Below are 27550 nucleotides of genomic sequence, written 5' to 3' on the forward strand. Positions count from 1 at the left end.
GACAAATGAGAGGAATTATTAAAAGTAAGTCACATATTTTACGTACTTATATTGTTACTTTTCACATTTTATTTATACCGTGACGTTTTCCGCTGTCAATAGTATTTCTTTTTTTCATTTCAAGCGTTAACTATTACAAAACAATATTCCCAGTCGTTTCTGAAACAGCCTGTATACCGGGTGTTTCAGCGAACACTCAAAAATCCCTAAAGTGGCTAAGAAAAAACAAACAGAAAAAAACTCTCTACTGGAGCAAAGTGCCAGCAACGGCACACACAAAGAATTGCCAAACAGAAACACTACTTAGCTGAATATTACACTGGAAGTTACATACTTCTAATTAGTGAAAATAAACATATCGTCCCATCTAAAATCTTGTTCAGCATAATCGAAGACCCCTAAATCTGCTTCGAGATACGACAGCCATATATGCTACGGCAATCAAACAATGCCACGCTTGGTTGCCATCATAACACGTAGTCGCACTTCGACATAAGATTTAGCTAATTAGCTAAACGTAGGCAACCCCTTTTTTCCTATAGTATGCCGTTGAACTGGACCCACCTCTTAATTGGCGTGTAGAGAGTTCTGACATCTGGCTTACAAGAACACTACGTCATAATATGTCTTAACGCATATGGGCTATATTCTGGGACATGGTTCACTGCTTGAGGATGAGCCATAAGTATTGAAAACAGTGTAGTTGTGTTTTTTTACTCGAACATGGAACATGTTTCAAATGCAGATTCGCCCATAACGGCACGCATTGAGGACGGCATCGTGTATTCACCGCTCCCGTCTTTCGATATACCCAAGTGTTCCTTCTACGCAATGGCAAGGGAGCTAGTGAAGAATGCTCCTGAAAAGTTGATGCTGGTAAGTAATGATGCAGTTGACATGTCCCTTACTGAATAAGAAGCTGAAAAACACTCGAATGACCGCCTTGATCCGTCTAATGCCACAGCAATGACTTAGTTTTTCGTAGTATATCCATCATATATGGCATCAAACTCTTAATGATGGCTACCTATTGACACAAATATGTCCAAAGCTGAACTTGGAAATTTAACATTCAAGTAGTTACGTTCGTTTTTTTCTCTAACGTGGCTCTCCTCCCATCGGTTCTCTACCGCTCCACCTTTTCCATTTCGGCGGCCGCTTCTCGTGGCGATCTGCCAGGCTTTGTCAGTATAGAGGAGGCTATGGCTAGAGTTTCCACTCGTGCAATGGGCGCAATGCTGGTGGCGGAAAAACACGGAGGATAAAATAAAATAAATAAATAAAAATGAATAAATAACAGACGGAAATACCGCGCTGGGGCTTTTTTCTTGTTGCACGACTGGTAATTCTAGTTCACCACCGCGTTTCCCACGCGCCCAAATTGCTTATTTAGAGGTTTTCGATGATGCTCAGCGAGTTTCTGATTCGAGCAATATCTTTATTTTTAATGATTAGAAAGATAATTAACACATTATAGTTAATTAACCGACTTGTCACGACCATTATCCACGTAAATATGTCCCCCTTGCCGCATAGCTCAACTGCACACACCGGATTAGTGCAATGTACACAGCTTTTCTAAAACAATTTGTAGAGATTTGAAGAAAAAAAAAACACCATGTATATTTATTTTACGCGAAACATGACTCCAGTATATCGTTCGAAGGCAGTTGAACAAACATTTTAGGAATGGTTTATGTCGTTCTCCAAGGCAAAAGGCAATGAACCCTGTCGTGGTTTCTGCCTTCACCCAGTGTTCTTTATAAGAGCGAACCCGATTCACAAATACACGCATAAAAATGCATATTATTCGTTGACGTTCGCTCATAATACAGGCGTTTTGATTTCATCCCATTTGATTTCATTGATGTCGTCATTGTTCTTTATGGGCATAGAAGAAATTTAAACAATAAAATGTTGAGTGAAAATTCGATGGCAGAACCTGCTTGCACTTTGCTTAACCCGTTCTGAGGGCATGGCTTGTACTTCGCGATGTATATCGTTTTTATTACCAACGAATAATGTATGGTTCACATATATATACTAATTAAATAAACCCAACCTCAATGTTTTATAAAACCAACATAGTAATCAGAGGAACGAGGTGGCCGAAAGGTATGGGTTACTGTCCGGCCTATTTCACATAACAAAAACGCGCACTTAGACTCTATGGCTATGGTGTTAGCTGTAATACATAATAAGCCCACGTGAGAGTCAAATGTGGCATTGTTCGCATGGTGGCGCATCAATTAACCTCTAATTGGTACTTGTATAAATATTTTACAGATTATGCATCCGTCCCAGCCTCTGTACACGCATACTTTAGGACTAATTAACGCTGAGCTAAGGGAGAATCTGACCTGATTTTACCTGTCTCGTGTTGTATTTGGAAGATTATTGTTCACAACTTAAAGTACACTTTGACTCCTTTGATAATATATATATATATATATATATATATATATATATATATATTTCACTCTGAAAAGAAACAGCTGTTGTTTTTTTTTCGTCTATAGCTTAGCCACGGTCTCATACCGAAAAACACTTTCTTTATAGAGTCCGAGGATATATTTAAAAAATGTCTTATACATTCATTTTTCTGCAGGTTGACGATTCACATGCTTTGACACGGGCCGAATGCCTGACTCAAATGCAGCGCTACGCTGCAGGGTTCCAAGCCCACGGCATCCAACCAGGCGATCACGTGTGTGTGCACTTGGAAAATAGCATCGAGAACTACATCGCCACGTTCGGGTGTGTTTTCGCCGGAGCAGTGATCGTCTTGGCGACGACCTCTCTAACGGAAAGTATGTTTTACACAAAAATAATTTCCCTTAGTTTTTATCCTGAGACATTCTCACACAGGGCGCGGAAAAAGCTAAACAGCTCGTGTCCAGCATCAGATTACGCTTCGCCTGAAATATATTATGTGCCCTCCTAAGTGCCCAGCTTGACTATCTTTGTACTCCGTGCCGTGTCGCAGGCTACATTCGTTAGTGACATGAATAGCGCGAAGGACAGGCAAGGATTTGAACACGAAAATGCGTTACTAGCGCTAACTCACAAGTGTCGTTTTAATGCGATTAAAAGAAATTGAATTAAAACGACAGTTGTGAGTTAGCTAGCACTAGTCACGCTTTTGTGTCCTTGTCCTTGTCTGCCCTTCGCGCTATCTACGTTTGTTACGTAATCGTTACGTTGCACGCTTTCTATCTATAGCTGTTTTTTAGCCCTCTGGCGAGCGCGGTTACTGGCATGTTTCGCTGAATAGTAAACGCGCGGACAATCATCGATCATTGTGCTCGCCATGGAGCCCTCCAGTACATGTATGCTTGCCGGCAAAGCGCGCAGAGCTCCAATCATATCTGGCAACAACTATTCTCGAAACGTTAGATTCACATGTGTGCTAAGCGTAATTTTAGTTTCGGAGCAAGAACCAATCCAGTGACTTTGTTCCCAAATACAAATGTACTGGGTGTATAAGAAGTGGCCAGGCTCTTTGAATCGACCGCTAAATTCGGTTTGTTAACCTATCGCGCTACGACTTTGTGCAACTTTACCCACAGATGGTGCATTCTTTTATTTTTTTTTGTAAAATTTGCAAAGAGCAGTTTCACCCGAGGAAAAAGTAAAGAAAGAAAAAGGCTTAGCTCCTATGGAAATGTGGCGAAGCCGAAGGTCTTTAAACAATACGGCGCCGTTTCGCACGGGAGCCAAGAGATGGCGCAAGCGGTCGCGATGCCAACTGCGCCAACGAACGAGCATATGGCGCCGAGAGCCGACGTCATTAGCAGACGATCTTTTCAACTCAAAAGCGGCGCGAGCTTTTCTGATATCAGTTGCCAATGCATTATTTTATCATCCTTACTGATGAAGCTTATTGAATGGACACATAATCGATTAGAAAAAAGGTCTGTCGGGATATTTCGACTGATTTTTTTCGGGCTACCGATGTCGTCTGCTTTGCAGTTCCTTGTTGTTACCGTGCTTTTTTTTTTTTTTTTGTTTCTGCGACTGTCGCCGCTTGCGGAACGCGCTCCGGTTTCGAGCCGAAAAGACTGTCTACTAAGGACGCCGGTTCTCGGCGCCGTATGCTCGTTCATTGGCGCAGTTGGCTTCGCGACCGCTTGCGCCATCTCTTGACTCCCGTGCGAAACAGCGCCTTATTGTTTGAAAGTTCGCTCTTTACAAATTTTACAACAAAAAAAAAAAAAAGCACCATCTGTGGGCAACGCTGCACAAAGTTGTAGCGCGATAGTTAAGGAACCGCATTTCGCGGTTGATTTGAAGAGCCTGGCCACTCCTCGGGATACACCCAGTAGTTATGACGGGGGATGTTATACTAGCCCTGGTAATGCCGTGCATATTCAGTTATTTTTATGCTACTGAAAACAAATAGTGGATTGCAATTAGGGTTATCCCCGGTCAGAGAAAAAACAAATTTGCTTACTTAATTACTTGATATAAAAAATAATTTGACTTTACTTAAAAAAAAGCTTTTCGTATTACTTTTCTTCATCTGAGTCGAGGAGGTTGCAGAGCAATGTCTATGTGAACCCAGCCATCAGTTCCTAGGGAGAGCTTTAGGGACCGTTCACACACTTGCAACCGAGTAGTACCGACCGAGACAAGACCGGTTTTTAGGCTTCTTGCGGTGGCGTAGGACCGAATGCGCTGCTGGGGAGCTTGTCCTTAGCCGTCGCGAGAGGCTTGGAAACCGGTCTTGTCTTGTTCGGTTCTACTCGGTTGCAAGTGCGTGAACGGGTCTTTAGTATATGTATAGGGTGTCCCAAGTCACCAGGCTCGATCTAAAATTCACCCTAAAAATCGACGCATGCACGTCCCAATCTAAACTTTTCGTCAAAGGTGTATTTCACAGGTCGGTTTTTTCTTGTAAAATTACGAAGCGTAGATCCCTGACGAAAAGTTTAGATTCCAACGTTGCAACGGGCAGGTGTCGATTTTTACGGTCCATTTTAGACCGGGCCATGGTGACTTGGGACACCCTATATAAAAATAATGTTTATGTAATTTTATCCAGAGATATACTCCAGACACAAATTATCATGACATTTAGTCTCTGACAAGCAAGTTTTACAAGAGCTACATCGAGCAGTGTATAGACTATGCACAAATTATTTTGTACATAGTTAGAGTTAGGGAGCGGGTATACGGAAGCCTGAGGAAAACCAAAGAGACACCGGTTAGCAATTTCTTAATCTGCATGTTATGAAGAGAATATATGCCCACAAATATCAGTGTTCTTTGTCCGAGACGATCTACGGTGGATCAGTTTGTCCGCTTTGAACAAATATTTAGAGAACAGCTCGGACATAAGAAGCACTGCACGTCGGTTTTCTTTCACCGAGAAAAGGCGTTTGAGGGAAGTGTTTATGCGAGTAGAAAAGCAAAATCAGAAATCAGCTCAGTGAACGTTGAAATTCTTGCGCTACACCGTAAGCCATCCCGCATCAACTTATAATCGTTCATGATCCCGGCATCTAATAATATCCCCAATTACCAACCACGCACTGTGTTGTGCTCGTAGCACGTCAGCTACAGGGTATAGAGTAAAACACCTTTTGCTCTAGTCTAAATACTAACATGCTTTCTGTTTCAGGAGAACTCCATTACCAAGTAAAGGAGGCCGATGTTGTGCACATTTTGACAGAACAAAAGTTCGTCCAGAAAGTTAAGAATGTGGATGCCGTGACGCCATTCAAGGTATGTTTGTGAAACTAATCTCTGAATCATATGACTAAGAATTACGTTAATATGTCAATTTATAAAACGAAAATAGAGAAACGTAAATTGTTTAGACCGAGGCGCAAACAGAAAGGCGAAAACCGGCACGCGATGCCTTCTTTTCTTCCCAGAAAGGACGAATCCTCTCATCCCCTCTGCAAGGGGGAGGGAAGGGGCACTTTTGTATGCCCTCTCCTTTCGGGCGAGGAGAAGGAATGATGAATGAGGGCTAGGAGCAATGAAGAGGGACATTGCGGATTTCTGCCTGGTAGAAAGCGCTGCCTGCACGTCGACCTTCAAAATTGTTTCAAGGATGGTGCTCCTTTATAGAGTATATACCGTATTTTCCGGACTATAGTCCGCACCCGGTGTATAGTCCGCAGATTCAAATTTGGGGTCAAAAATGAAAGTTTTTGCTTAGATAGTCCGCACCCGCTGCATAGTCTGCACCCAGTGCATAGTCCGCACCTGGTGCTTAGTCGACACGAAATTCTTCTCATACGCGGCACACCTTGACATATGTATGTTTTCTTTGCTCTCAAAAAAAGCCTATAATATACATAAATTATGAATAACATGCTCTTTTATTCACAAAATCCGTCCCGTCTCGTCATAATCAGCGATATTGAAAAACATAATTCCTGTATAGTCCGCACGCGTAGATTGTCCGTACAGCCAGAAATTTCAACTTTTAAACATGTATAGTCCGCGGACTATAGCCCGGAAAATACGGTATATCTCCCCAACCCCAAAACAAGTTTTATTATTTCTGTAACATAACTCCAGCCCTATTTAGGCAGTGTGTAGACTTTTAGGTACGAAGTTTGCGTAAAATTGAGGCTCCGCGTAGTGTGATTGAGATAAGCTTCCCGCTCGTCGATCGCATCCTACTAGAAGTGAGTGAAAGGTGCAAACGAGCGACTGACCTTAAGGATTTCCGATCTCTTGGAAGCTAAGGGGCGTCTTTATTTTATTTTGGAAAGGAGGATGCCGGCCGTTCGCCCTCTGGCTAACATGGTCTTCCAGGATTGGTCGCCCGATTAGATTCGGTGACAAAGTGCCGCTATTTTGTGGCCATCGATTTTGCAACCACGGTATGGTTCGGAAACTAACCCTTGAACCATGTCCTCTGGAACGTTTCAGTGAACGCAGAAGTATAGTGAAAGTCTACGATAAGAAACTGAGGCGGGGCGGGTTCCGAGCATCGTATTACCGTTCCGCAGCTAATAGGGAGTTTTAGAGAACCGTTTTCGCACATACGATACGGTACAATGGGCCCTCCGGTACGAACTGCTCATATGATACCGCAGAAGACTCGCACATAAGCGATTCGTACCGGAGGGCCCATTGTTCTGTATCGGATGTGCTAACACGGTTCCCTAAAACTCTCTATTGAGGTTGCGGTATTAACCGATAAGTATGCCGAAAAACGAGTTTCGAAGCGAAAAGCGCGAACTTAACGAAGCACGCCTTTCATTCGTTCTCATTCCCTCCTTTCCCATGTCCTGTCCACCTTTGAACTTGCGCCAACACGGCTCCCCTTGCAGTTCGAGAAAGGATGAAGCTAACAGGATCATCTTCCTTGCAGAAGACAGAGGTTGAACGTCGGCGTTTAATAACACATGGCTCGCAACAGGCCTGCGTCAACACCACCTTTGATTGACCTAAATAGGCCGTCTTTCCAGATTCCATGCTGACTGATCCGCTGATTGAGTCTCACGACGGTCGCAGTATCCCGTGTGCGGCGAGGCCAAGATTCCGGCTCCTGCTGCTTTTTCCCGTGTTTTTTCTTTTTTCTTTTTTCTTTTTTTTTTTATTGACCAGTTAGAACCTTTATCTCCGGTCACGTTCAAAGCAGAAACCGATTTGAGTCCGCATTTCTTTTTCACTACCACCGCAAGAAGAATATCCGCGACTTTTGGTTGTCCAGAGTTTAGATGAGAGAACGGGTTTCGTGTGTGCCTAACCCACGTTCGGCCCATAGCTCTTCCTTATTTTCGTGGCGCCTTACTATACTGAACAACCAAGCTACTTTAGAGCAGGTAATGTTTAATAACGGAACCACCTGATCCCTTCACTTTGCCCGTCCTTGGGCCGTCCGCCCGTGCGCAGCTTATCGCAGGGTATGTAAGCACGTTCAATATCAAGCCGTTGTGTGACCTGACGTCAGGTCACATTACGCTATGCCATGTGACACCCCGACTTTACGCCGGATCTATTGTGACCACGTCGGGTGATGTCAAAGTGACGCTCTCATCTGACGGCACCTTACGTGACACCTTGATCCAACACCCTGATGTCACGTGAGGTAAGGGTGTCACGCGAAACCGTGACGTCACGTGACAACATCACGTGACGTCAGGTCACGTAAAGTCACGGTGTCCCGTTACATCACGCTTTGACGCCAAACGTCACGTGACGTTTATTTTTTTTAATGCGATTTTTAACCGATTGCTTCTCAAATACTGTTTTATGCATTATACGCCAATGTGCAGCCATGACGTCGCGCTTCTGCGGTGGCGCTGTTGTCGGCACGGCGCATGCGCAGTCGCTTCGCGACACCCAAATATAGTTTCTACGTACAAATGGGCGACGCCCCGCACTGCCGAGAACACGACACGCGCACTCGAAAACTTTTTTTTTTCCTCTTTACCCTTCGCGCTGTCTTGTCGAGTCGCATTAAACACGTCGGCGTGGTCACACCTGGTGTGGGCAAACGCTGACTCTTTTGTAAACGACGTGTCGCTCTATAGAACCTTGAATATGAAGGTCGCCACACTTCTTTTATGCCAAAGCATAACCTGTCCCATGGAGCGAACGGGCGTTATCAGCTTTTGAAGCTGCGCCTCACGGCACCTAAATTCCCGTGCCCGATGGAGCTGTAGCAGCGAATAGATGGAAAACTCCCATTAGCTGGCGCCCGGCATAGTTCCAAGGAACGCCACCTTACAAAGAAGCCCTCTCCATGGCGCAGCGAGCCGGCCACCGGTAAGAGGGAGAAGATGGCCGGGCTCTGGAGAGCGGCCGGCCGCCAGGGGGGTAAAGGTGGGTGAGGAGGAGTGGCAAATCCCGTGCGCCGACATCCTGGGTCCCGAGTGAACGAACGCAAAAGAGAGCGACAGAACACGAGAGAAAGAAAGCAACGTTGCCATGGTAACGCGAAGAGTGAAAACTCTTAGCAATATAAACAGTGATAATTTAACGTTGTAAACTAAATTATGAGCTATTCTAACGCTTATAAAAAGCAATAAACTCATTACGCTGCATTAACTTCCCTTCTGTCGAAATCTCGGAAATCTGGTGGTTGCGCAGTTTCGTATTCCTCAACCGCGCCCAGCCGCGCCCCACTGGCGAAGCCGGGTATATGGTTTAGTTTAGCGTTAACGCGAGGCCGTACATCTGCGCGCTTTTCAAAAAGAAAGCTTCGAAAGGAACGTGAATATCTTTCCACCGGTAAGTTCGTGAATTGTTGAAGTTCACGAAACTGCTCTGATGATGTAACCGTGTTTGGGACCCAGAAGGTCTGCCTGCATGATCCGCCGCTTGCGGCAGCCAGAATGCATGGAAAAATGGCGGACCTTTTCCTTTAGAGTTAGTATGTATGACCTCTATGCCGGCCACAGAGCCCGCCTGGGCAGCCTACGCAGAGGTCGCCCAGCCGGGCTGAGCGCGGCGCGCAGCTTGAAGGAATACGCTACGTACACCAATGATTTCGCATGCCTACACGTTAGCAATCTCAAATGTCGTTGTAGCTTCTTTTTTCTTTTTTTTTTTTTGTATGTTGGGTTTGTTCGCGCATGAATCTTCTCCATTCAGTAAAGCCTGCGCGGTCACATTCCTGCGGAATACGCAGGTTTCCGATCGTTGCCTGTCGAAACTTGAAACTCAGTCGTTCTCCCTGACAGCTTTGAAAACGCACGGCGTGGCGAGACCCTAACATCTTATCGCTCCAGAGCCAATCAAATTGAGGCATTAGGCAATGAGGACGACGAGAACGAATCATGAAACAGGAAGCGCGAACGTGAAGAGCCAGATCCTGCCTTTCTCAAGCAGTCAGCGACAATAGGCAACACCACCTAGACAGAAGGTCTCCGCAGGCGTCATCACAGTCAGATCGATCGAGGCGTGAGATTGGCCACGAGTGCTGTGTCAGTGTTCGGCAGGGGCTCGTGTCCAATCAGCGCGTCCAAGGTCGGGCTCGGGCCCAATAGCTGAATTAGCGCGATCCGACTCTCATGACGTTTCATAGAGTGAGAGGTGACCATGCGGAGGCCTTTTGGTGTTACTATAGGCCACAAAACGCAATGTGCGCAGGGAGATTTTGATTGGATGGTATTCTTAGCTTCATCATTTGTTATGATCGTTCCGTTATTCACCGTGATTGGCAGTCAGCATGTCGTGCAGAAAAGTGAACGCGCATACGTCTTAAAAATGTTGGTAAAAAGTGGGAGAAAAAGATGGCTGTTTAAAGCCTCTGCTTCGTTGGCCGATATATTGCCGCACGCGCAGCTCACCAAGCAGGCAGCGCGCTCGTGGCCTAACGGTTATCGCGCTTGCTTCCACGCCAAGAGCCAAGGTCCGATTCCTGGCCTCGGATACACTTTTTTGTTGACTCTGTAATGTGATGCTTTATACTTTGTCTCATCCTACGATGGACTAAAGGCCAAAGCCACGGGCCGCCTGGTTCAATCATGTTCCACGCTAAACTATGGCATGCATATCATTGACTAGGGGTGGACGAATAATGCACCAAACCCTAAAACGCTGCATCATTTCTATAACTTCGACACTGAAAACAGTCTGTACGTTGTGGCTTTTTTCGCAATGTAAAATTGTTGAGTCACTCACTGCTATTTGATTCCAACCACTGTCCACTTATCCCCATCAGTGATTCAAGACGCGGGCGCTCATACATGCACCAAAGCGCAATATCACGCAATTTCTAAGTGACTCGTGATTGGATCTGGCCGTCCGTAGTTTTTGCCTTTAGTCCATCGCAGGGTGAGACGAAGGTAAATTCGAGAACCGTGTTGCTGATTCGAGGTTAGAAAGTTCTATGCCCGAAACTTATGCGTCGATTGTTCCAGAAGCCCACGCGCGTATAAAAGGGGCTTCGCGTGGCAAGCCGCACTAAGTCTCGCCCTAGCGTTCGATCCTGCTGTTACGCCGACTTCAACGCACGCGACGCCCTGTTGTTATTTTCTGTTTCCTTTTTATTTTGGGCACAAGTTCGATCCATTAAACTTTTCAGTTTCCTCAGTTACCCTCTGTTTCGTCCCCTCGCCATTCGTGACTATAGCACTAATAAACTCGGGACTAATACATAAAAGTCTTTATTCTAAAGGATTGTGTCCATATTGCAGGGTCTCTTTGTGATGGGAGAGGCCGCAGGATTCGTCTCCACCTCCACGTTTTCTCGTTGGAAGGAATTGGAGTTCCAAGAGATCCCCGTACCGGACCCGGAGCGCACCCTGATGGCCCTGGCATACACGTCGGGCACCACGGGACTTCCCAAGCCCGTCGAAATCACGCACTACAACTTCGTAGCTTCATTTTATACGACCGCGTATGTACTAAGCACACCTGTAGTTATAATGTCGTTGCCATTTTGTTGTTGTTGTTAAGATGACCATAAGCATGATGCAATCTCCAAATTTCTAAGCTGCTGCTTAAACACTTACAAGAAATGTTCATATGTGTATTTTATGAGACAGGATAACTGGGCTAATTTGCGTGGGTTCATCTTGAAACAGCGTGAATGTTACACGAACGAAAAAAAGAAGCGCGCGATACAAGGGCTCACTAATAACTGAAAACTTTTTGTGGATAAGCCGCAAAAAAAAAAAAAACATTCAAGAACACAGAGCTTTATACTATAATCAAGATGAAATGACGCCTGCGCATCACCGAATAGACCGATCTCACCAGCCAGTTTGACTACGCCACCGCTGCAACAATGCATCGAGGGAACTTTAGTCTGTCTGTACGCGCGAGAACCAAGCTTGACCTCTGCGCGTGTATAGAGCACGAGAAGGCACGAGCTCTCGCGTGCACGGCCGTCTGCCTCCTGTGAACTAAAGTTATGGCGGCTTTACGCATGCGCCAAACGCTTAGTGAGATCGGTCTATTAGGTGCTATTGGTTATACAATTCCATGGGCGATATTTCCTGATATAAAAATTCTACCTCAGTGTCCATCAATGCCAAGGAAGCCTGACTTACGCAGGTTGTACCCTCCTTTTTTTTATTTTTTGAGCCTCTATCCGATACTTTATTTGTCGCCCTAGGAACACGTGTCTTCTTACACACAATAAAAGGTCTGTACCGACAATCTACATCCTATCGCGTGTCACGTTTTAGTTAAAAAATCATACTTGGAGATCTTGCTTTTTTTCTGTTTTGTATAGGTTGTTAATGAACATATATATTACTAGATGATCGCTAACGTAAATTCTAATTAGGTAACTTGGGATAGGTAATCGTAATTTCTAAAAAAAAGCAATAAAGGCGAAAATAGAGGCACTAACTTTCGTTGCTTCATTTTCATTACAGTCATAACCATTTACCCCAATAACCTGCACTAAGTACTGTCGTCGCACATTTTGTAAAATTGTCGACGATGGACATGTTCGCAGGTGACCGAGTCATCGATTGCGATTTTCGGGCTAGTTTTACAACACTAAAATCAATTGTAGACACCCATAAATATTACGAACTGCTGGACTTCCGTACCTTAGCACCCTCTGTAGATCACGATCAGTGCACACCCCATGCCTCATGAAGAAGTAGACACATACGCATCGTTCACTCATTTAGAATACTATTCAAGGGTCTTAAAATTGAAATGTTTCTAAACATTGTCTCTTTTCCCTCCCCTTAAGTCATTGGGACGGGCTTCTGAATGAACCCTTGCAGGAAATGCGGCACTAGAACCGACGGAGATGTCACGCTGGCATGGAACCAACTGGCTCACGTCTCAGGGCTATGGAGTATCCTCACGGCTTTGGCTGGAACAATCTGCGTAGTTGTCCCTCATACCTTAGGGATAAACCGGTACGCCGATATGATCGACAAATTCAAGGTGAGGGGGCACGCGAACTATGCTTCTATTTATTGACTGCTGGGGCTAATGCAACTTAAGTTAAAACAGCGAAAGCGGTACATTTATAGGAAAACTTTAAAAGTAGAAGAATTTAATACTAAGCTACTTCAAAGCAAGGAACACAGGACTGAAGCCGTCTCGCCTTTTTCTTTTTAATAGGAAAATGAGTTGGTGGACAGAGTATTGTCAAAACCGTCGCGTACAGTTTTTCTCGTAAATTTATTCCTTATTTATTTATATTTAGCAAATACCTTTTCAAAATCTCTCTCAGAAAAGTTCATCATGCAGATTGGAGAAAATACACCCACACATAATATTGCATTGCTGTTTGCGATGAGTATAGATCCCGCAATTCCGATTATGTTCCTTGCGGCTTGTTTAATAATTTAAAGAATTGTATCTAAACTTGTAGGCCAAGCCTTAGTTTGGAGAAGGTCTTCTTTAGCACTAGCAGATGCGCCAAGTAAGCATGGCAGGTCGTTCACGTTCGTCTTACTCGCGCTTGCACATTGAGGTGCCGTCTAATGAAGCCTATCTCGTCTCCTTTCTTGTAGGTAACTCTTCTTGTTGGCTTTCCAGGGCGTCTTGAGAAATTGGTGCATTACGTTCACTCCACGGGTAGAAGACTCATCACTGTGCAGGAAGTCGGCGTCGGGGGCGGCGCGCTCTCAAAGCAGCTCGCGGAACTAACCATGAGCGTTTTTGAAAACCTTCGAAGTCTGAGGTTGTTCTACGGAATGACAGAATCAAACGGCTTTGTATGTGCCCCGCCGAAGGATGTCGTCTCTTACACTGACATTGGGTATCCTGTTCTCATGAGCGAAATCAAGGTAACGAAATTTCTTTTTTTTTTTTTTTGGGGGGGGGGGGGGGGGTTTATTTGTCTTCTTAGCGGAGCCTGTAATTCTGATTCTTAGGATGCATTGACTTGTGACTGTAATACATGCAGATAGAACATTTTGTATCGTGTCTTAAGGCCAGATATATGAGGCTTTCTTGAATAAAAATTTCAAAAAGCTTAAAAACAAATTTTCCGCCAAATGAGAAACAAAATGGGCCGAAATCGCTGCTGTCATCACGCTGATTCTCGAAGAAATGCGTAAGCATTTCGCGAAGTGATATTATATAACAAAACATCGTGAATGCAGCGTCTCAGCGCTTTCCGCTGGGTGAACATTCCCGAAACTTTTGTTCTCCCTGGTGCAAGCAGATCAGGTCACTCAGCGTTTGCATAAAGGACATCCGCGCGATGCGTAAAACCGACCGAGCCATTTCCTTGTTGTGCATTCATGTGCATACAGGGGCGACGACACCGTGCGCTTACTGCCCGGTGACATATGGTAACACTACTGCTCGTCATGAACGGCGTGGCAAGCCGAAGAACGCAACGTGCAGCACGCATGCGTTCACATGCCTCTAAAGCCGGCTGCATGAGCTTCCGAGGGCGTCCAAAGCGCGCACTAGCACGCCGGCCGTGTGACGTAACACCTTACAACCGAGGTGCAGTGGGGGACAGCGGGGCTATGGCGTAGTTGGACCGCCGGCGGGATGCCGCTAGGCGGCGTGCACGTCTGGCCCAAAAGATTGGTTAATATTTTTGTAATAAGCCACGCGCAGAATGTCGCCACGATGCGGCGTGAACGGGAGGACGGGGAGGGTTGACACGCGTCCCAGTGATACACCTGTCGTCCCTCGCTGTGCGGTTCCAAAATTGGCGAAGGAGGACGTCGCCGGCGATCTTCGGCGTCTAGTTGTGACGTCACGGCTTACACCGACCCCGTTGCTAAGCAGTGGTTAATGTCTCCCACCGGCGGCAGGGGGTCTATGTAGTAGTCACCTCGGGGGAAGGGGGGGGGGGGGGGGCGTCAGCGTTTAGCTGGCATAGCTAAACGCTGCGTCAGAAACACACCAAAATAAATAATGTTGTACGCATGGATTTAGTTCTTAACATCGTCGCCGTCGAAAAGATCCCCGAGACCCCTCTGAAATTAAAGGCCCACGATCAGACTCGAGACTCCGGAAGGGTGAAAATCCTCCTCACCATGGGAAAGAGAGGAAACAGGCAACGGTGGACAGGGTAGAAGGAGGGATTGGAGGAAGCGAAGGAAAAATGGAAAGAGCGAACTGGTCGTCGGTGTTTGAGCACTGGTTGCTATGCGTCCTATCCTCTCGAAATATGCACCGTGCCGCCATCTGTCGACGCTTGCAGGAGGTATTTCCTAGCCAGTTTCCAGAGCCAGAGCGGCCGTGGCGCCACCCCTCGGCGACGCTGCGAACCTTGAATACGCGTTCTCACCCCACTCCACCGTCAGCGCATATACCAACCCCCCCCCCCCCCCCCCCCCCGCCCCCCCAAAGAAAAAAAACACAGTACAGAAATTGAAAGATTAGTCCAAAAGCTTGGTTCGCGGCACGTCCGGAACGTTGGGATCACGGAAACATTCGATTGACATCTGAATATCCTCTTAGTTTGCACCCCACTTGTTTCAAATATTTTTTTTTTTTTTAAAGTGGCAATTCTTTCTTTAGGTCGTAAACGTGACCAATGGTGAATCACTGGGACCGAATGAGCCTGGCGAGCTCTGCTACCGGTCACCCACGGCATCTCGAGGCTATTACAAGCGTCCTCTGGAAACTGCCCAGTTCAGAGACAGCGAGGGATGGTGTCGGTCTGGTAAGTATTTCCCTTAATGAACTCGGGGTCGGTTTCGCACCACTTCCAATAAAAATGAGTCTTCCGTCGATTATTACCACGTACTGTTAAGGCCGTCACTTTTCGGTAAAAGTCACTAACAATTTGAGAACGGCAAGGCATCTCTTTCGAATACCCAACCTCAGCACGCGTTCGTTGCATTTCGTCCTTCTTTGGCTGCGTGTCCACGATAGAGGCTCACGAGACAGTATTATACGTACAATGCCGTACGTATAATACTGAATTCTGACTGACGCACATACCTCCCCCCTCTTTAAACATCATAAAATATGAAATGTTTACCAACTGTACGCATGTAGACTTGCAATCTACATTTTTCAGGGCTGGAGACTTCCGCAACAAACGCATCTTTCATTTTGCATCCTACCAGGCCATCATTATGACACACGGCATGATATGTACATACTTCCCAAACTTAAGACAAACATAGCCACACAAACACTGGTGTATCAAATCCCGAACTATTTAAACAGGTGTAGTGACCTTCAAAAACTGATCGCACCAGTACTTCAATAAACAAATGTAAATGAATACTGAAAGACACCTTAATAAAAATAGAACCATAAACATAATATCCAATTGAAACTGAAGTGACTGTTTGGTATGAATTGTTCATCTGCGACTTGTTATTCGCATTTTTTTTTCTTTTCATTTGTTGTAATACTGTTGTTAATGCAGAAAAATATGATTTGATCACAGCGTTTTTGATATTTTGTTCCGTTATCGACAGTAACTTTTCCGTTATCGAGGCCTGGTCAGTCCATCTGGTTTTTTGCCTTTATGCTGCAGACAATCTGTACTGTCTAAAAAAATTTAATTATAAAAAAGGTATGAAGTAGACCCGCTAGATAACCTACGTTTCAGGGTAACGACACTTACCTTTGTTAGTGGTTAAAATCATGGTGGCAGGTTATCTCAAGCTTTATTTGAAATCACAGGAAACGCTTCTCCGTCATCCAAAAATGTTTAAACAATTTACGACATAGCAAAGCAATATTACATGACTTAAAAGTAAAACACAAAGCCAATCACAAGGCGTCGGTGGTCAGGACACTCTTAACCAGGGCAAGGATCATCTGCTGATCGGAAGAGGTCAGAAGAAAGGAGGAACAAACCGTCATTTTTGACCTTAAGGTGCAACCCCACCGTGCATGACGTTTTCATGCTTTTTTGATGTCTTATCACTTTCTTTCTATGTATCTTACATTTATAAAGTTAATGTCAAATTAAAGAGCTGTTTTTCAACGATACTTTAATGTCTCGATATTACGATTATTTTAAGTGGTTAGTTAATTATCTAGCTTTTAATAGACCAGAGTCTCTAATATTGAAAAAATTATTTCTCGAGTTATAACGTTCCGTTGTCCACGATGTTTTACGTGAGCGTTCGGTTGGATGTAATAAAGTAAAAAAAGTAAGCAACGAACTGTACAGATGATGTATATTTTAAAATAAAAAATAAAGTTTAAAATTGTATTTTTTTATGGCGCTGTAAAAACGGAATCACGTCAACTAATCGAAATAACGAGACATTAAATTATGAAGCATCCTTCGATATTACAATTTCCAGAACTTCCATATTGATATATTACACGTTAATAATGTTATAAGACCTGAAACTTTTCCCTTTCAGTTACGGCAAATTGTAGTTTCTTATTATAAAATACAGATGGCGACACGTGTTCAAGAAGAGCTTGATGTGCATTTTTCGTCGTGTGCCGCTTGGAACGCCACGGGAAAGGCAGAAAAAGGGCCAGATGTCAGGGTGTCACACTGATCTCAATGACAATTGCTGGATCGCGCTTGCCGCTCCCGCAAGTGAAGCCACCGGGCCTCACTCGCTTGGGATACGATTTGCCGTTTTTGCTAGCCTTTGCTGCCGTTTTCCAGCGTGCTGACGACACGTTTTCTACTCGTTCGTCGTCATTCGCCGAAGAAGTTTTTTGAAGACTCTGTGTATTGTTGAGACTTGCCGTTGTGAACACGTGGAAAAGTTTACGAAAGTGCAGTGTCGCAGGAAAAAGGCACAACGCGTCGAAAGGAAGGGCTGGCGGCGTGTTCAAAGCATCCTTGGCACGCCGAAGTGCCGTGTCTCTGTGCCTTCGCGCGCTTGGATACCGACCAAGAACCGACGCCGTGTGAATGTGTTTAGCGAGTGCAATGTGCGTGAAGCCGTGTCAAAAGGTACAACTCGTCGAAAACGTGTCGCCGGTGTCGCGGCGTGATCAAAGCTTCCTTGGCACGCCGAGTGACGCATCTTTGTGCCTTCGCACGCTTGGATACCGGTCAAGAATTGACGCCGCGCCAAAGTTCTGAACGTGTGTCGCGCGTAGATGCCTTTAGATCATTTATATATATCGGCCACGGAGTTCTGGATCGTCCAGCTGTTCCGGTGAGTTGCTATCAATAAAAGGGGGAGATCTGTACGTGTTCTTATGTACTATATTAACCATGGCTATGTCCCAAATCTACTCTAATAGATTCCGTTGGAGCACGAATAGGGCAACGTTGTGGAACCAGGGGGGTTTTCGAAAGCAAAAGTACAAGACGACGAGAATGAAAATCTTTGAAGCGCGGCCGATATGGTCGTGTGCAATCTGTTGACCAATTACAATTAGGCGAGCCGCGCTCAAACGTCAAGTGCAATTAAGTGGGTTGATAATAAGCCAGCACTGATCAGTGATGAGGAGCTGTTGTGCACAGTATTGTGGAAATCGTCTAAGGACGAAAAAAAGACGTACCTTCTCCCCATCTTCCGTCGCTAGTGGACGCTGGATTAAGCTCGTTCCTAAACCGCGAGAGGAAAAGACGCTGATCCAGAGGCATGAACAGCTTCACGCACATTGCACTCGCTGAACACATACACACGGCGTCGGTTCTTGGTCGGTATCCAAGCGTGCGAAGGCACAGAGACACGGCACTTCGGCGTGCCAAGGATGCTTTGAACACGCCGCCAGCCCTTCCTTTCTACGCGTTGTGCCTTTTTCCTGCGACACTGCACTTTCGTAAACTTTTCCACGTGTTCACAACGGCAAGTCTCAACAATACACAGAGTCTTCAAAAAACTTCTTCGGCGAATGACGACGAACGAGTAGAAAACGTGTCGTCAGCACGCTGGAAAACCGCAGCAAAGGCTAGCAAAAACGGCAAATCGTATCCCAAGCGAGTGAAGCCCGGTGGCTTCACTTGCGCTGCAGCGAACAAGCGGGGAAGCGCGATCCAGCAATTGTCATAGAGATCAGTGGGGTGTCAGATGCCTGGATGTTCGCAGTGAGCGAGCCAGAGATGTCAGAACAACAAGCGCGAGACTGCGGGTGCACCACAGCTCCTTTTCGCGCGTTCTACTGTGCGTCGGTTCACATGCCGATCGCGATCCAAATGAAATAAGCGCCATGAAATGCATTCTGCCATTTCAGATTCCGCCACGTATGCGAAAACGTTTTAATGCTTTTATCACTTGCAAAAAATCATTTTCGCAATCAAACTATGCTTGTCGGCATGGTTCGACTATATTTCGTTTCAAAAACCACCTCGGTGGCTCTTAAGTAGCAATAATATTAAAACAAAACACAAAACATTAAATCGTCTCGGTGTCTCCGAGCTAACGCGCTGGCTCATGAATCTATATTTTTTGGATTTAAATATCGGCCGAGGTGCCCATAATCCGACGGAGGCCAATCTGAGATTTCGGTTGCACGTCAAAAGATCTCCAGTTAGTCCAAATAAACCCGCATTTTTTTTTTTTTTAATAGGGCATGTTAAGCAATTTGTGTTGGTTTGGCTTGTGAGATACTTAGTTCAGAGCGGAGCAAACGCTATGGGCTGATGAAGCCACTGAAGCATCGCAAAGAGCGCGAGGTTAAGCTGTTCGTTCTCTATCTGTGCATATATATGGTCGGGATAAACTAGAGCTACTAAATAAGCTACGCTTCATACACATCTTGGTGCTTAAAATGATGGTTGTAAGTTATCTGAAACTTTATCTGAAATCACAGGAAACGCTTTTCCGTCCTCCACAAATGTTTAAACAGTTCGAGAAAAAGCAAAGCAATATTACGTGAGCTACCTGACACCGAATGCTGAGGAAGTCGCACTTTTGAATCATGACGATCAGCCGTTGCGTTTGATTTGTTACTAACCAACAAGATGGCGGCGCCCACAACAATATCGGGATAACAAGTGCCGATACTCTAAGCGTAGCTCATTTGGTGTACCTCCCAGGCTAAACCTAAAGCCCCTCCATCCTGGGAAAAATGGCGCCATTCATTGTTGTGGAAATGCTCGAGGCACGTGCCGCGCGCCACTTCTGGGAGATTCATGGCGTCTGAAATCTAGCTCAGCGTTGCGCTGTGCCGCCGTGATCTTCCCAAGAGCTGCAGATTGCACGTGCCTCGTGCATCGACGAAACTTGCGCTACTCTTGAAACATGAAGGGGCTTTAGCTAAACCAAGTGCGGTGGGGGATCGTTGACCGAGTATGTTGTGGCACCGCAGACCAGAGCACGTGGAGAAATGCTTGAGCGCGAGCTCCTTTCAGGGCACGGAGCTCACGCTGCAAAACCTGTAGGGTCTAAATCCCCTCGGTGCCGTTTGCGCTGGTCTTTCATGTAACCCCAAACGTGCCAGTGCACGAGGCCCGTCTCTCGAGCCGCCCTTGGAGGCAAATGGCGGCGCAGCACTAAAATGACTGGCCCTTGAAAAAGAATGGCGCTGGAGCACCCACTCGTGGCACGTGTCTTGCGCGTTTCCACAACAATGGTTGGCGGTACTTGTAAAAAACGCTTTTACCAAGGGGCTTTGGCAGGGACCCTGGGTTCAGTCGCCCATCTGCATCCTACCGTCGTGCGATCGTGTACCACATATACTGCGTAATGCACGTTAAAGACACCGAGCTGACAGTTGTACTATTGGGGGAAAAAGAAATGCGAACAGAGGAGCGCGTGGCTCGCGGTACAGGCTGCGCCGCCTGGAAGTGAGCCTAGGGGCGAGGGTGTGTGGCCTACTCCGATGTGTTCACGCTCATCGATTGGCGCTCCTCCAGCTTCGGCAGTGCGCCTCTTAGTGCGCTGAAAGCTATCACCGCTATCTTTGCTGGCTCAGCGCGTGCTGTGCAAAGAAGCTCGCCGCACTCGCCGAGCAGGCGAAGATAGCGGTGACAGCTTTCAGCGCACTGAGAGGCGCACTGCCGAAGCTGGGGAGCGCCAATCGAGGGGCGTGAACCCATCGAAGTAGGCCGCGCACCCTCGCCCCTAGGTTCACTTCCAGGCGGCGCAGCCTGTACCGCGAGCCACGCGCTCTTCTGTTCGCATTTCATTTTTCCCCGATAGTACAGCACTTTTTATAATCTTCAACGGGTAACAAAGTCGCCCTACGAAACTCCTGCTCTCTAAAAAACTAACGGCTAATTCTGAATGCCCCGTTACATTGCGCTTTAATGTGTGTTCGCGTGTTCGCGTTCTTTTTTTTTTTTTTTTCTACATCTTTGATTATGCGGTTCTTACTTATGAAACAGACTATAGTTGTCGGGCTACCGGAAAATATTATATAACCAGGAAAATGGAAAGTGAACGCAAGAGACACAAAAAAAAAAAAGCAACGACAACAACAACAAAAACCTTAATAAAATAATTGAAATAATAGAATTGATTATAATTATCTTTTCAAAGGTTTGAGCGCACCAAAAAGGCTATAAAAGCAAGCTCGATGCATTGGATGGTGCGTTTGTTCACTGGAAGTGTAGTTCAGGGCAGTATGCTCGCACTTTTATGTTCCGCTTCGCTCACACGATAAAATCAAATACTCTACTGGTAATGTATTAAGTGAAACAAAGCTACCTTCTGAATATGTGCAAGGCCCTCAGTTTTCGCGTGATTACACGGACGCTTGTTTATCATTATTGTTCTCGTTTCCCACTGCGATTCATTCCGTGCTTTTTTGTGTGCTACATGCATTACATACTAAGGTAACCCAGGAGCATTCTATTTCGCGGATTGTAAAAAAAAAAAAAAAAAAATTATGCAACTGGACACGGGTGCCACAATCAATACAATATATTTTATAAGCTTCGCATGTGACCGCTGGCCTGAGTAAACATTGTTGTTTGTCAAAAACAATTGCGACTGTATAAAATCACGTGGAAAATGTCGTTCTAAGCACACGACCGTTAGCATGCAGTGAATACTCATAATCGGCGACGAGATGATTGGTAGCGGTCAGCGGGTGGAGTTTTTCTATTAACACAGAGTTAGAATGTTTCCTTCTTTCTGTTGTAAGCAAACAAGAGACAACTTACACCAAATCTTAGGGTAATAAAGTACTATGAACATTCAAACATTACTGCCTGAGCAGTATATGCGTGCAAACTTTAGCTTTTGATGCACGCTTAACTTTCGATACGCTCAACGCTAGCGTAAAGTGTAGCGCTGTTTCAGTCTTAATCAGGGTACGATGTGCGTGCTTACACTGCATTTTATGCAATGTCATACTCTACCCGTTTGCATCGTTTTTATTTATGCACACCACTACTTGCGCGCATAAATCACCAAATGAAGACTGGAACAGGATGTCACCAAAAAAATAGTTTTTTTTACCGCAAAAAATAGCTATGCATCGCCTAACGCTCATTCTCCGCCCAAAGGCAGCACTAGGTCACAACCAGATGCCAAAGTTTTATCCCGAACGGACACCTTATTCAAAAGTTATGTGATTTTCTGAAAATTTCAATGGCAAAATGGAGTCCGTTTTTGCCCGTTTTCGGTTTCTGGTGCCATAGAGCCCCATGCATTCGAAAACTACGTCGGCCGTTATTTTCCCATTGAACTTTTCAGAAAATCACTTATATAACTTTTGAGTAAGGTATCGGATCGGGCTAAAACTTCGACATCTGGTTTTGACCTCTAGCGCTACCTTTGGGCGGAGAATGAGCGTTTGGCAATGCCTAGTTTAGTCTTGCGGTAAAAAAAAAATCCTGTAATTTTTTTTTTTTTTTTGTGACAGACTGTACATTGCTTAAACTATGTGCAAAAGCTATCCACAGATCCAGAATCTTTGCCTGGCCAGTCATGCATTTATCACTGGATTCGTATTAAAATTAATTATTATAATTTATTAATGTGAGTGAATTATTAACCTCGGCATTTTTTTTATTATGACTCCCGCACCAGTCCTGCTTTGGGTTTTCCAAACTCAACATCTAAACCTGAGTGTCATTTTTTGTTTACCAGCCTCGTGGTTTTGGTCAAACTAAACACCCAGCTACCTAAATGAGACACCTGACCGCCCAAAAAATGGTTAATTTGTTTTGATATTTTAGGTAGTTAATTTCTCAAGCTAGAATTTTGGAAACCCATGTCTATCACGTCATCACGTTTTCCTGGAAATCCACGAAGAGCCAAACACATGCACGACAAAAGGGCCGGCCCGTCTCGTTGCCGCCCGCAGAGCCGAGAAAGCAACGCTCGGTCACGGACTCCTAGAAGATTAGCGAATTCATTCTTGCACCAGACTTAACTTTCGCCCTGATTTCTTGTTCTCGAAAGTACCAGTTCATCCTCGCCCCGAGCACGTGACGCTCGAACTTTCTTTGCCGAACTTTCGAGATAGTGACGCACTGTAGATAAGCAGCTGCCCGCGACATTGTCGAGTCAGTCTCGCTCTCGCTCTATGTTACGGTGCCGAATCGCCGCCATGTTTCTGCTGCCGGCCTCGACGCTTTTTCTTTACTTTTTTTTGTTTGTCACAAGTTCGCCGATAAAACCTTTATTTTTCAGTTCACTGCTCGTCCTCTCGTCACCTTCATTCGTGACCATATAAATCTGATCACATTGAAGTATGTGTAATGGGCCTCTGAAATATCCAATAGGGGCGCACAGGCAATTTTATATTTTTCAACGCTTCGGTGGTTTTGTTATGCATGTGTCTCGTCATTTGGCTCAGAATGATTTTCGCGTTTTTTTCTGCCCACATTTGCTGGAGACGTGAGCTCGGAGCGTAGGTAAGTGGCCCCCTTGCACGAGAACTGGCGCAGCCGTGCGCGCTCCAAAGAAAGCTCGTGCAGAGAAGAACAAGCCAGGGACCAGGGATGTCAAATTAAGGACATAGAAATATACCCCACTGTATCGAAGCGCCACCACGCACAATTTCTCGCATTGATGTACAGGCCTGGAAGGCGATCCAACCGCCATCTATTGGTTCAGAATCACACTAACCAAGGGTGGGTTTGCACCTTAAAAAAGAATGGCTACACGAGCAGCTCATTCATTGTGTTGCCTGCTGTGTAGGCCGAGACCAACGGCACGTGCAGCAACAGTCAAGTGCAAATTTCCGCCAAGCCTCGCGCACCAGTGTTCCCTACCACGGCCGGACTGGAAGCGCGCGCTCTTTTTTTCTTCTTACGGCCTTTGCAATCGCCCGAGAGTCAATGGCATTTTTTCTCCGTATGTAGTTCACTTGCTTGCCGCCGGGGGCGCAACCACCTCACCCCACTTCACCCCGCTCGGAGAATCCCTTCGAGCTGCTTTGCGCGGGTGTTCGAGCTTCGTAGGTTGTTGTTTTGGCATCGGTTCCTCAGAATACTTCTGATTAACCATGCAAAGGCGGTCACGGACAGAAACGAAAAATCAGCTGAATATGTGCACAAGCCCTCGAGGAAGCACTTTAGGCTGTAATATGCACTGTGCGAAAATTTTACAGACCACTACACCCTCGTCTAGAGCAGCTGACCGACTTCATGTGCGGCCTATGAAATGATGATGAAGACCACGGCAATAAATAGATTGGGCCTGCTTATATTTCACGAGAGTGTACGAATTAATTATCATTTAAAGTTCCTCCACGTAGAAGGGGTCCGTCTCCTCTGTTCTTGAGTTGCAACAGAAGTCCTGGAGGTAAAGACGAGTATAGTTTTTCCTCAATTTCATTCGCCGTCTTTACTTACTACTTTTTACACCCGAATCTCTCAGAGATGTGCGTCAAATATTAACCGTCTTGGGCTCATCAGAAGCGCATTAAAGAGGGACTGACGGTCTAAACGAAAAGATCAGGTGTCAAAGGCTATAAAATCTCGGCCGCAAGTTGCGACAGCGCTGAGATACACTGTCAGACGCGCTCTGTGCAAACGGCAAAGGGTAGTCCAGGGGGTGAGGTGACAGCGCCCCCCGCGAATTGCGGCGGGAGGTGGCGATTGCCCCAATTGCAAAGGCCGTAAGAAGAGAAGGAGAGCGCGCGCTTCCAGTCCGGCCGTGTCTCTACATGAACGGAACAAGCTAGGCACTGGCACGTGTCCTGGCTAAAGAGAGTATCCAAACGGCGCACAAACCTGTGCGCCGTTTGGACGACTCATGCCACGCCCAAAAGTTCGCCCTGCTGAAGACAGAGCCTAAGGCGTTATATGTAAGATTACTTGCGGGGTTTGCGCGTCCACATTCATCGGCGAAACAAAGATCTTTACAGAAAGAATCCGTCAGCACAAAAAAGTCGTACGCAAGTTTGATAGTAAGCGTGGTGCGGTCGCTGAGCACTGCGACGTCAAGGACCATCGCATTAACTTTAACAACACATGCATCATTGACGTTGAGACAAATCCCTGAGACTGTTTCTCGAATCCTGGCATATTCAAATAACGCCACAGAACATCAATCGGACTCTCGGAGCTTTACCATCCGCATATCTGAACGGGCCTCGTCTCTTTATTGACAAGGTACAGCCGTAGAAGAAGACCAGACACCCACCGTAGAAGAAAAAGAAAAGTGCACTGCTCCTCAACGGCAATAGCCGTATAGTCGCCCCAGAAGAAAAGGCCGACTTGGTTTCGAAACGTAGGGCCCCTATTGAAGGGCTTGGTTGGTGTTTGAGCTTTTTAATAATATTACATGAGCTTCTTAACAGGGAATCTAATGCCAATGATGTCGCACTTTTGAATTATGACGTTTGGCAGTTGCATGTGCCTTGTACAAATCACCAAAATGGCGGTGCCCACAAAAATATCACGGCACAGAGTGCCGAAACTCTAAGCGTAGCCCATTTAGTGGCTGTAGTAGGAAGCTTGCGCTGGAGCCGAAACAAGCAGAACTTCTCCCTGCCGTTCTTATCCCGTCGGTGACTAGAGCTGATCTCTGCATTCTTTCAGGCGATTGGGCCTACTACGATGCAGATGGCCGAGTTCACTTCGTGGAAAGAATCAAAGAAATGATCAAGTGCCTCGACCAGCAGGTAGTTCCGACAGAACTCGAAGAATTGCTGCTCGCCAAACACGACGGTATCGCCGAGGTGGCTGTGCTGGGTGTGCCCCACCCGGTCTACGGAGAAGCACCGGCCGCCATTGTCGTGCCCAAGAAGGATATCAAGAACGTTGCTGGAGCAATGGAAAGAGAAATCAAGGATATCATTGCGGGTATCTCAAATTCTTTATTCAGTCTAAAGATGTTCAACAATAAATTGCAGAGTATTTTCCAAATGAAAAATGTTCCCTGAATAGATATCATTGCGATTTTTCTCGTGATTTTAAGGACCCTCTCGCGAAATGGCTAGACCCTCTCGCGAAATGGCTAGTAAATACATAAGTATTCATCTCTCAGATGCGAGGGAGATCTATATTTTGACTAAATCCTTATGAAATAAATGAGAATTTGCGTATTTTCTAATTGGTTCAATTAAGACGTGTGCAACATATTCCCTTCATGAAATAAACCAAATGGATATCTCTGGGCTCTATGTTTTAATATCGCAAATTGATTCTCAAAGAACAATAAAAGTGTCCCCTTTTCTCTCTCACTGGTATAAGCTAGTATGCACCTAGCGCTTATTGAAGAGGTGGTGAGTTCTTTGACTTGCGGGTCTAAAAGCTTTGGTGGACGGGTCACATTCTGATCAAATCTTAAAATGACACGTATCCTACGTTTTCAGCTTTTTTATGTCTATCAGCAACCCTTTTTTGGCTTCTCATATTGAAGATCAGTAACTTCAAATATCGAACTGTCTATTGGAAAGAAAGAAAACTCCGAGCATGTGTGTGTATTACTAACGCTATGATTCTAATTTCATCTCTACCGAACATGAATTCGCAGTTTGTTTAATGTCGCATGACCCTTGTACAATGGTAAAACGCAAGCAAGTTGGTGGAAGTAGAACAAACAGATCTATCATAATACTCTCTGTAGAGGCAGTTGTCGAGAAAAAAAACTGTTGATGAGATTACATAGTTGCCAATGCCGTCACCTGGTCAAATAGGATATTGGGGGAAAAGGCGCATATTTCGGTGCGTTGACGAGGCGCTTCTGAAATCTAGAAAGAAGAGCGGACTAATGTCTTATGCAAGCTATGTATACAGATAAACATTTTCCGGGGGTGATTGAGAATCTAAAGCGCCATATAAGATTTTCGGTAAAAATTGCACTTCAGGGTTTTGCAATTAGGCGTGCTCGCCACTTACACTGGAAGACAGTTGACGACATCTTTTAAGAGTGTTTGTACCTTTTTCAGTTCGCAGCTTTTTTTCTAAAAAGCACTTTCTACTCCCTCCGAAGGAACCTGTGCTGAGTACAAGCATCTCTACGGAGGCGTCTTCTTCGTGGAAGCTCTTCCGAAAACGGAGAGTGGAAAGATACAGAGGAAAGCACTCTTCGATACTTGGGCCAAGTGTGCCCGGCTGCCTCTATAACGAACAAATGAACAACTCTTTGCAGCCAGTTTCCTTCAGCCAGCCTAATATGAAAGCTTTTGAACTCGTCGTTTCAGTATATCTTGACTTGGTGTTGTGGGATCAGTAGATGACTTTCGTCAATAAATATTAGACAGGTTTGGGCAAAATACTTACCGAAAATGTATTTAAATACAAATAAAAAACGCTTTGACAAAAATGTATCTGCTCATCTTTATATACTTTTTCACATACATTTTGTGCTGAGCAACTGCCATTTTAGAGTTAAATTTAACCCAGGAGCATTCCTCTTATCCTTCGCAAGGCTGATTAGAAGGTTAATTAGGGGCTTGG

The 27550-nt window shown here is 45.4% G+C and overlaps 1 protein-coding gene across 1 annotated transcript; it reads left to right on the forward strand.

Annotated features, from left to right (window-relative positions):
• The first annotated feature begins 599 nt into the window (after positions 1–599).
• On the forward strand, positions 600–27416 carry LOC120843733 (4-coumarate--CoA ligase 1). Its single transcript, XM_042291257.1, has 9 exons — positions 600–876; positions 2609–2810; positions 5624–5727; positions 11175–11314; positions 12663–12828; positions 13404–13679; positions 15379–15523; positions 25688–25951; positions 27084–27416. The coding sequence occupies exons 1-9, from the start codon at positions 724–726 to the stop codon at positions 27215–27217; spliced, it is 1584 nt and encodes a 527-aa protein (XP_042147191.1). The 5' UTR covers positions 600–723; the 3' UTR covers positions 27218–27416.
• The last annotated feature ends 134 nt before the right edge of the window (positions 27417–27550 follow it).

The sequence above is a fragment of the Ixodes scapularis genome, unplaced genomic scaffold (genome assembly GCF_016920785.2).
Source record: "Ixodes scapularis isolate PalLabHiFi unplaced genomic scaffold, ASM1692078v2 PGA_scaffold2__306_contigs__length_199485367, whole genome shotgun sequence".
Lineage (NCBI taxonomy): Eukaryota > Metazoa > Arthropoda > Arachnida > Ixodida > Ixodidae > Ixodes > Ixodes scapularis.

Coding starts and splice junctions, on each gene's coding strand:
- LOC120843733 (XM_042291257.1), top strand. CDS start 724: ATGGAACATGTTTCAAATGCAGATTCGCCCATAACGGCACGCATTGAG. Junction 877..2,608: donor CTCCTGAAAAGTTGATGCTG/GTAAGTAATGAT, acceptor ATTTTTCTGCAG/GTTGACGATTCACATGCTTT. Junction 13,680..15,378: donor TTCTCATGAGCGAAATCAAG/GTAACGAAATTT, acceptor TTCTTTCTTTAG/GTCGTAAACGTGACCAATGG.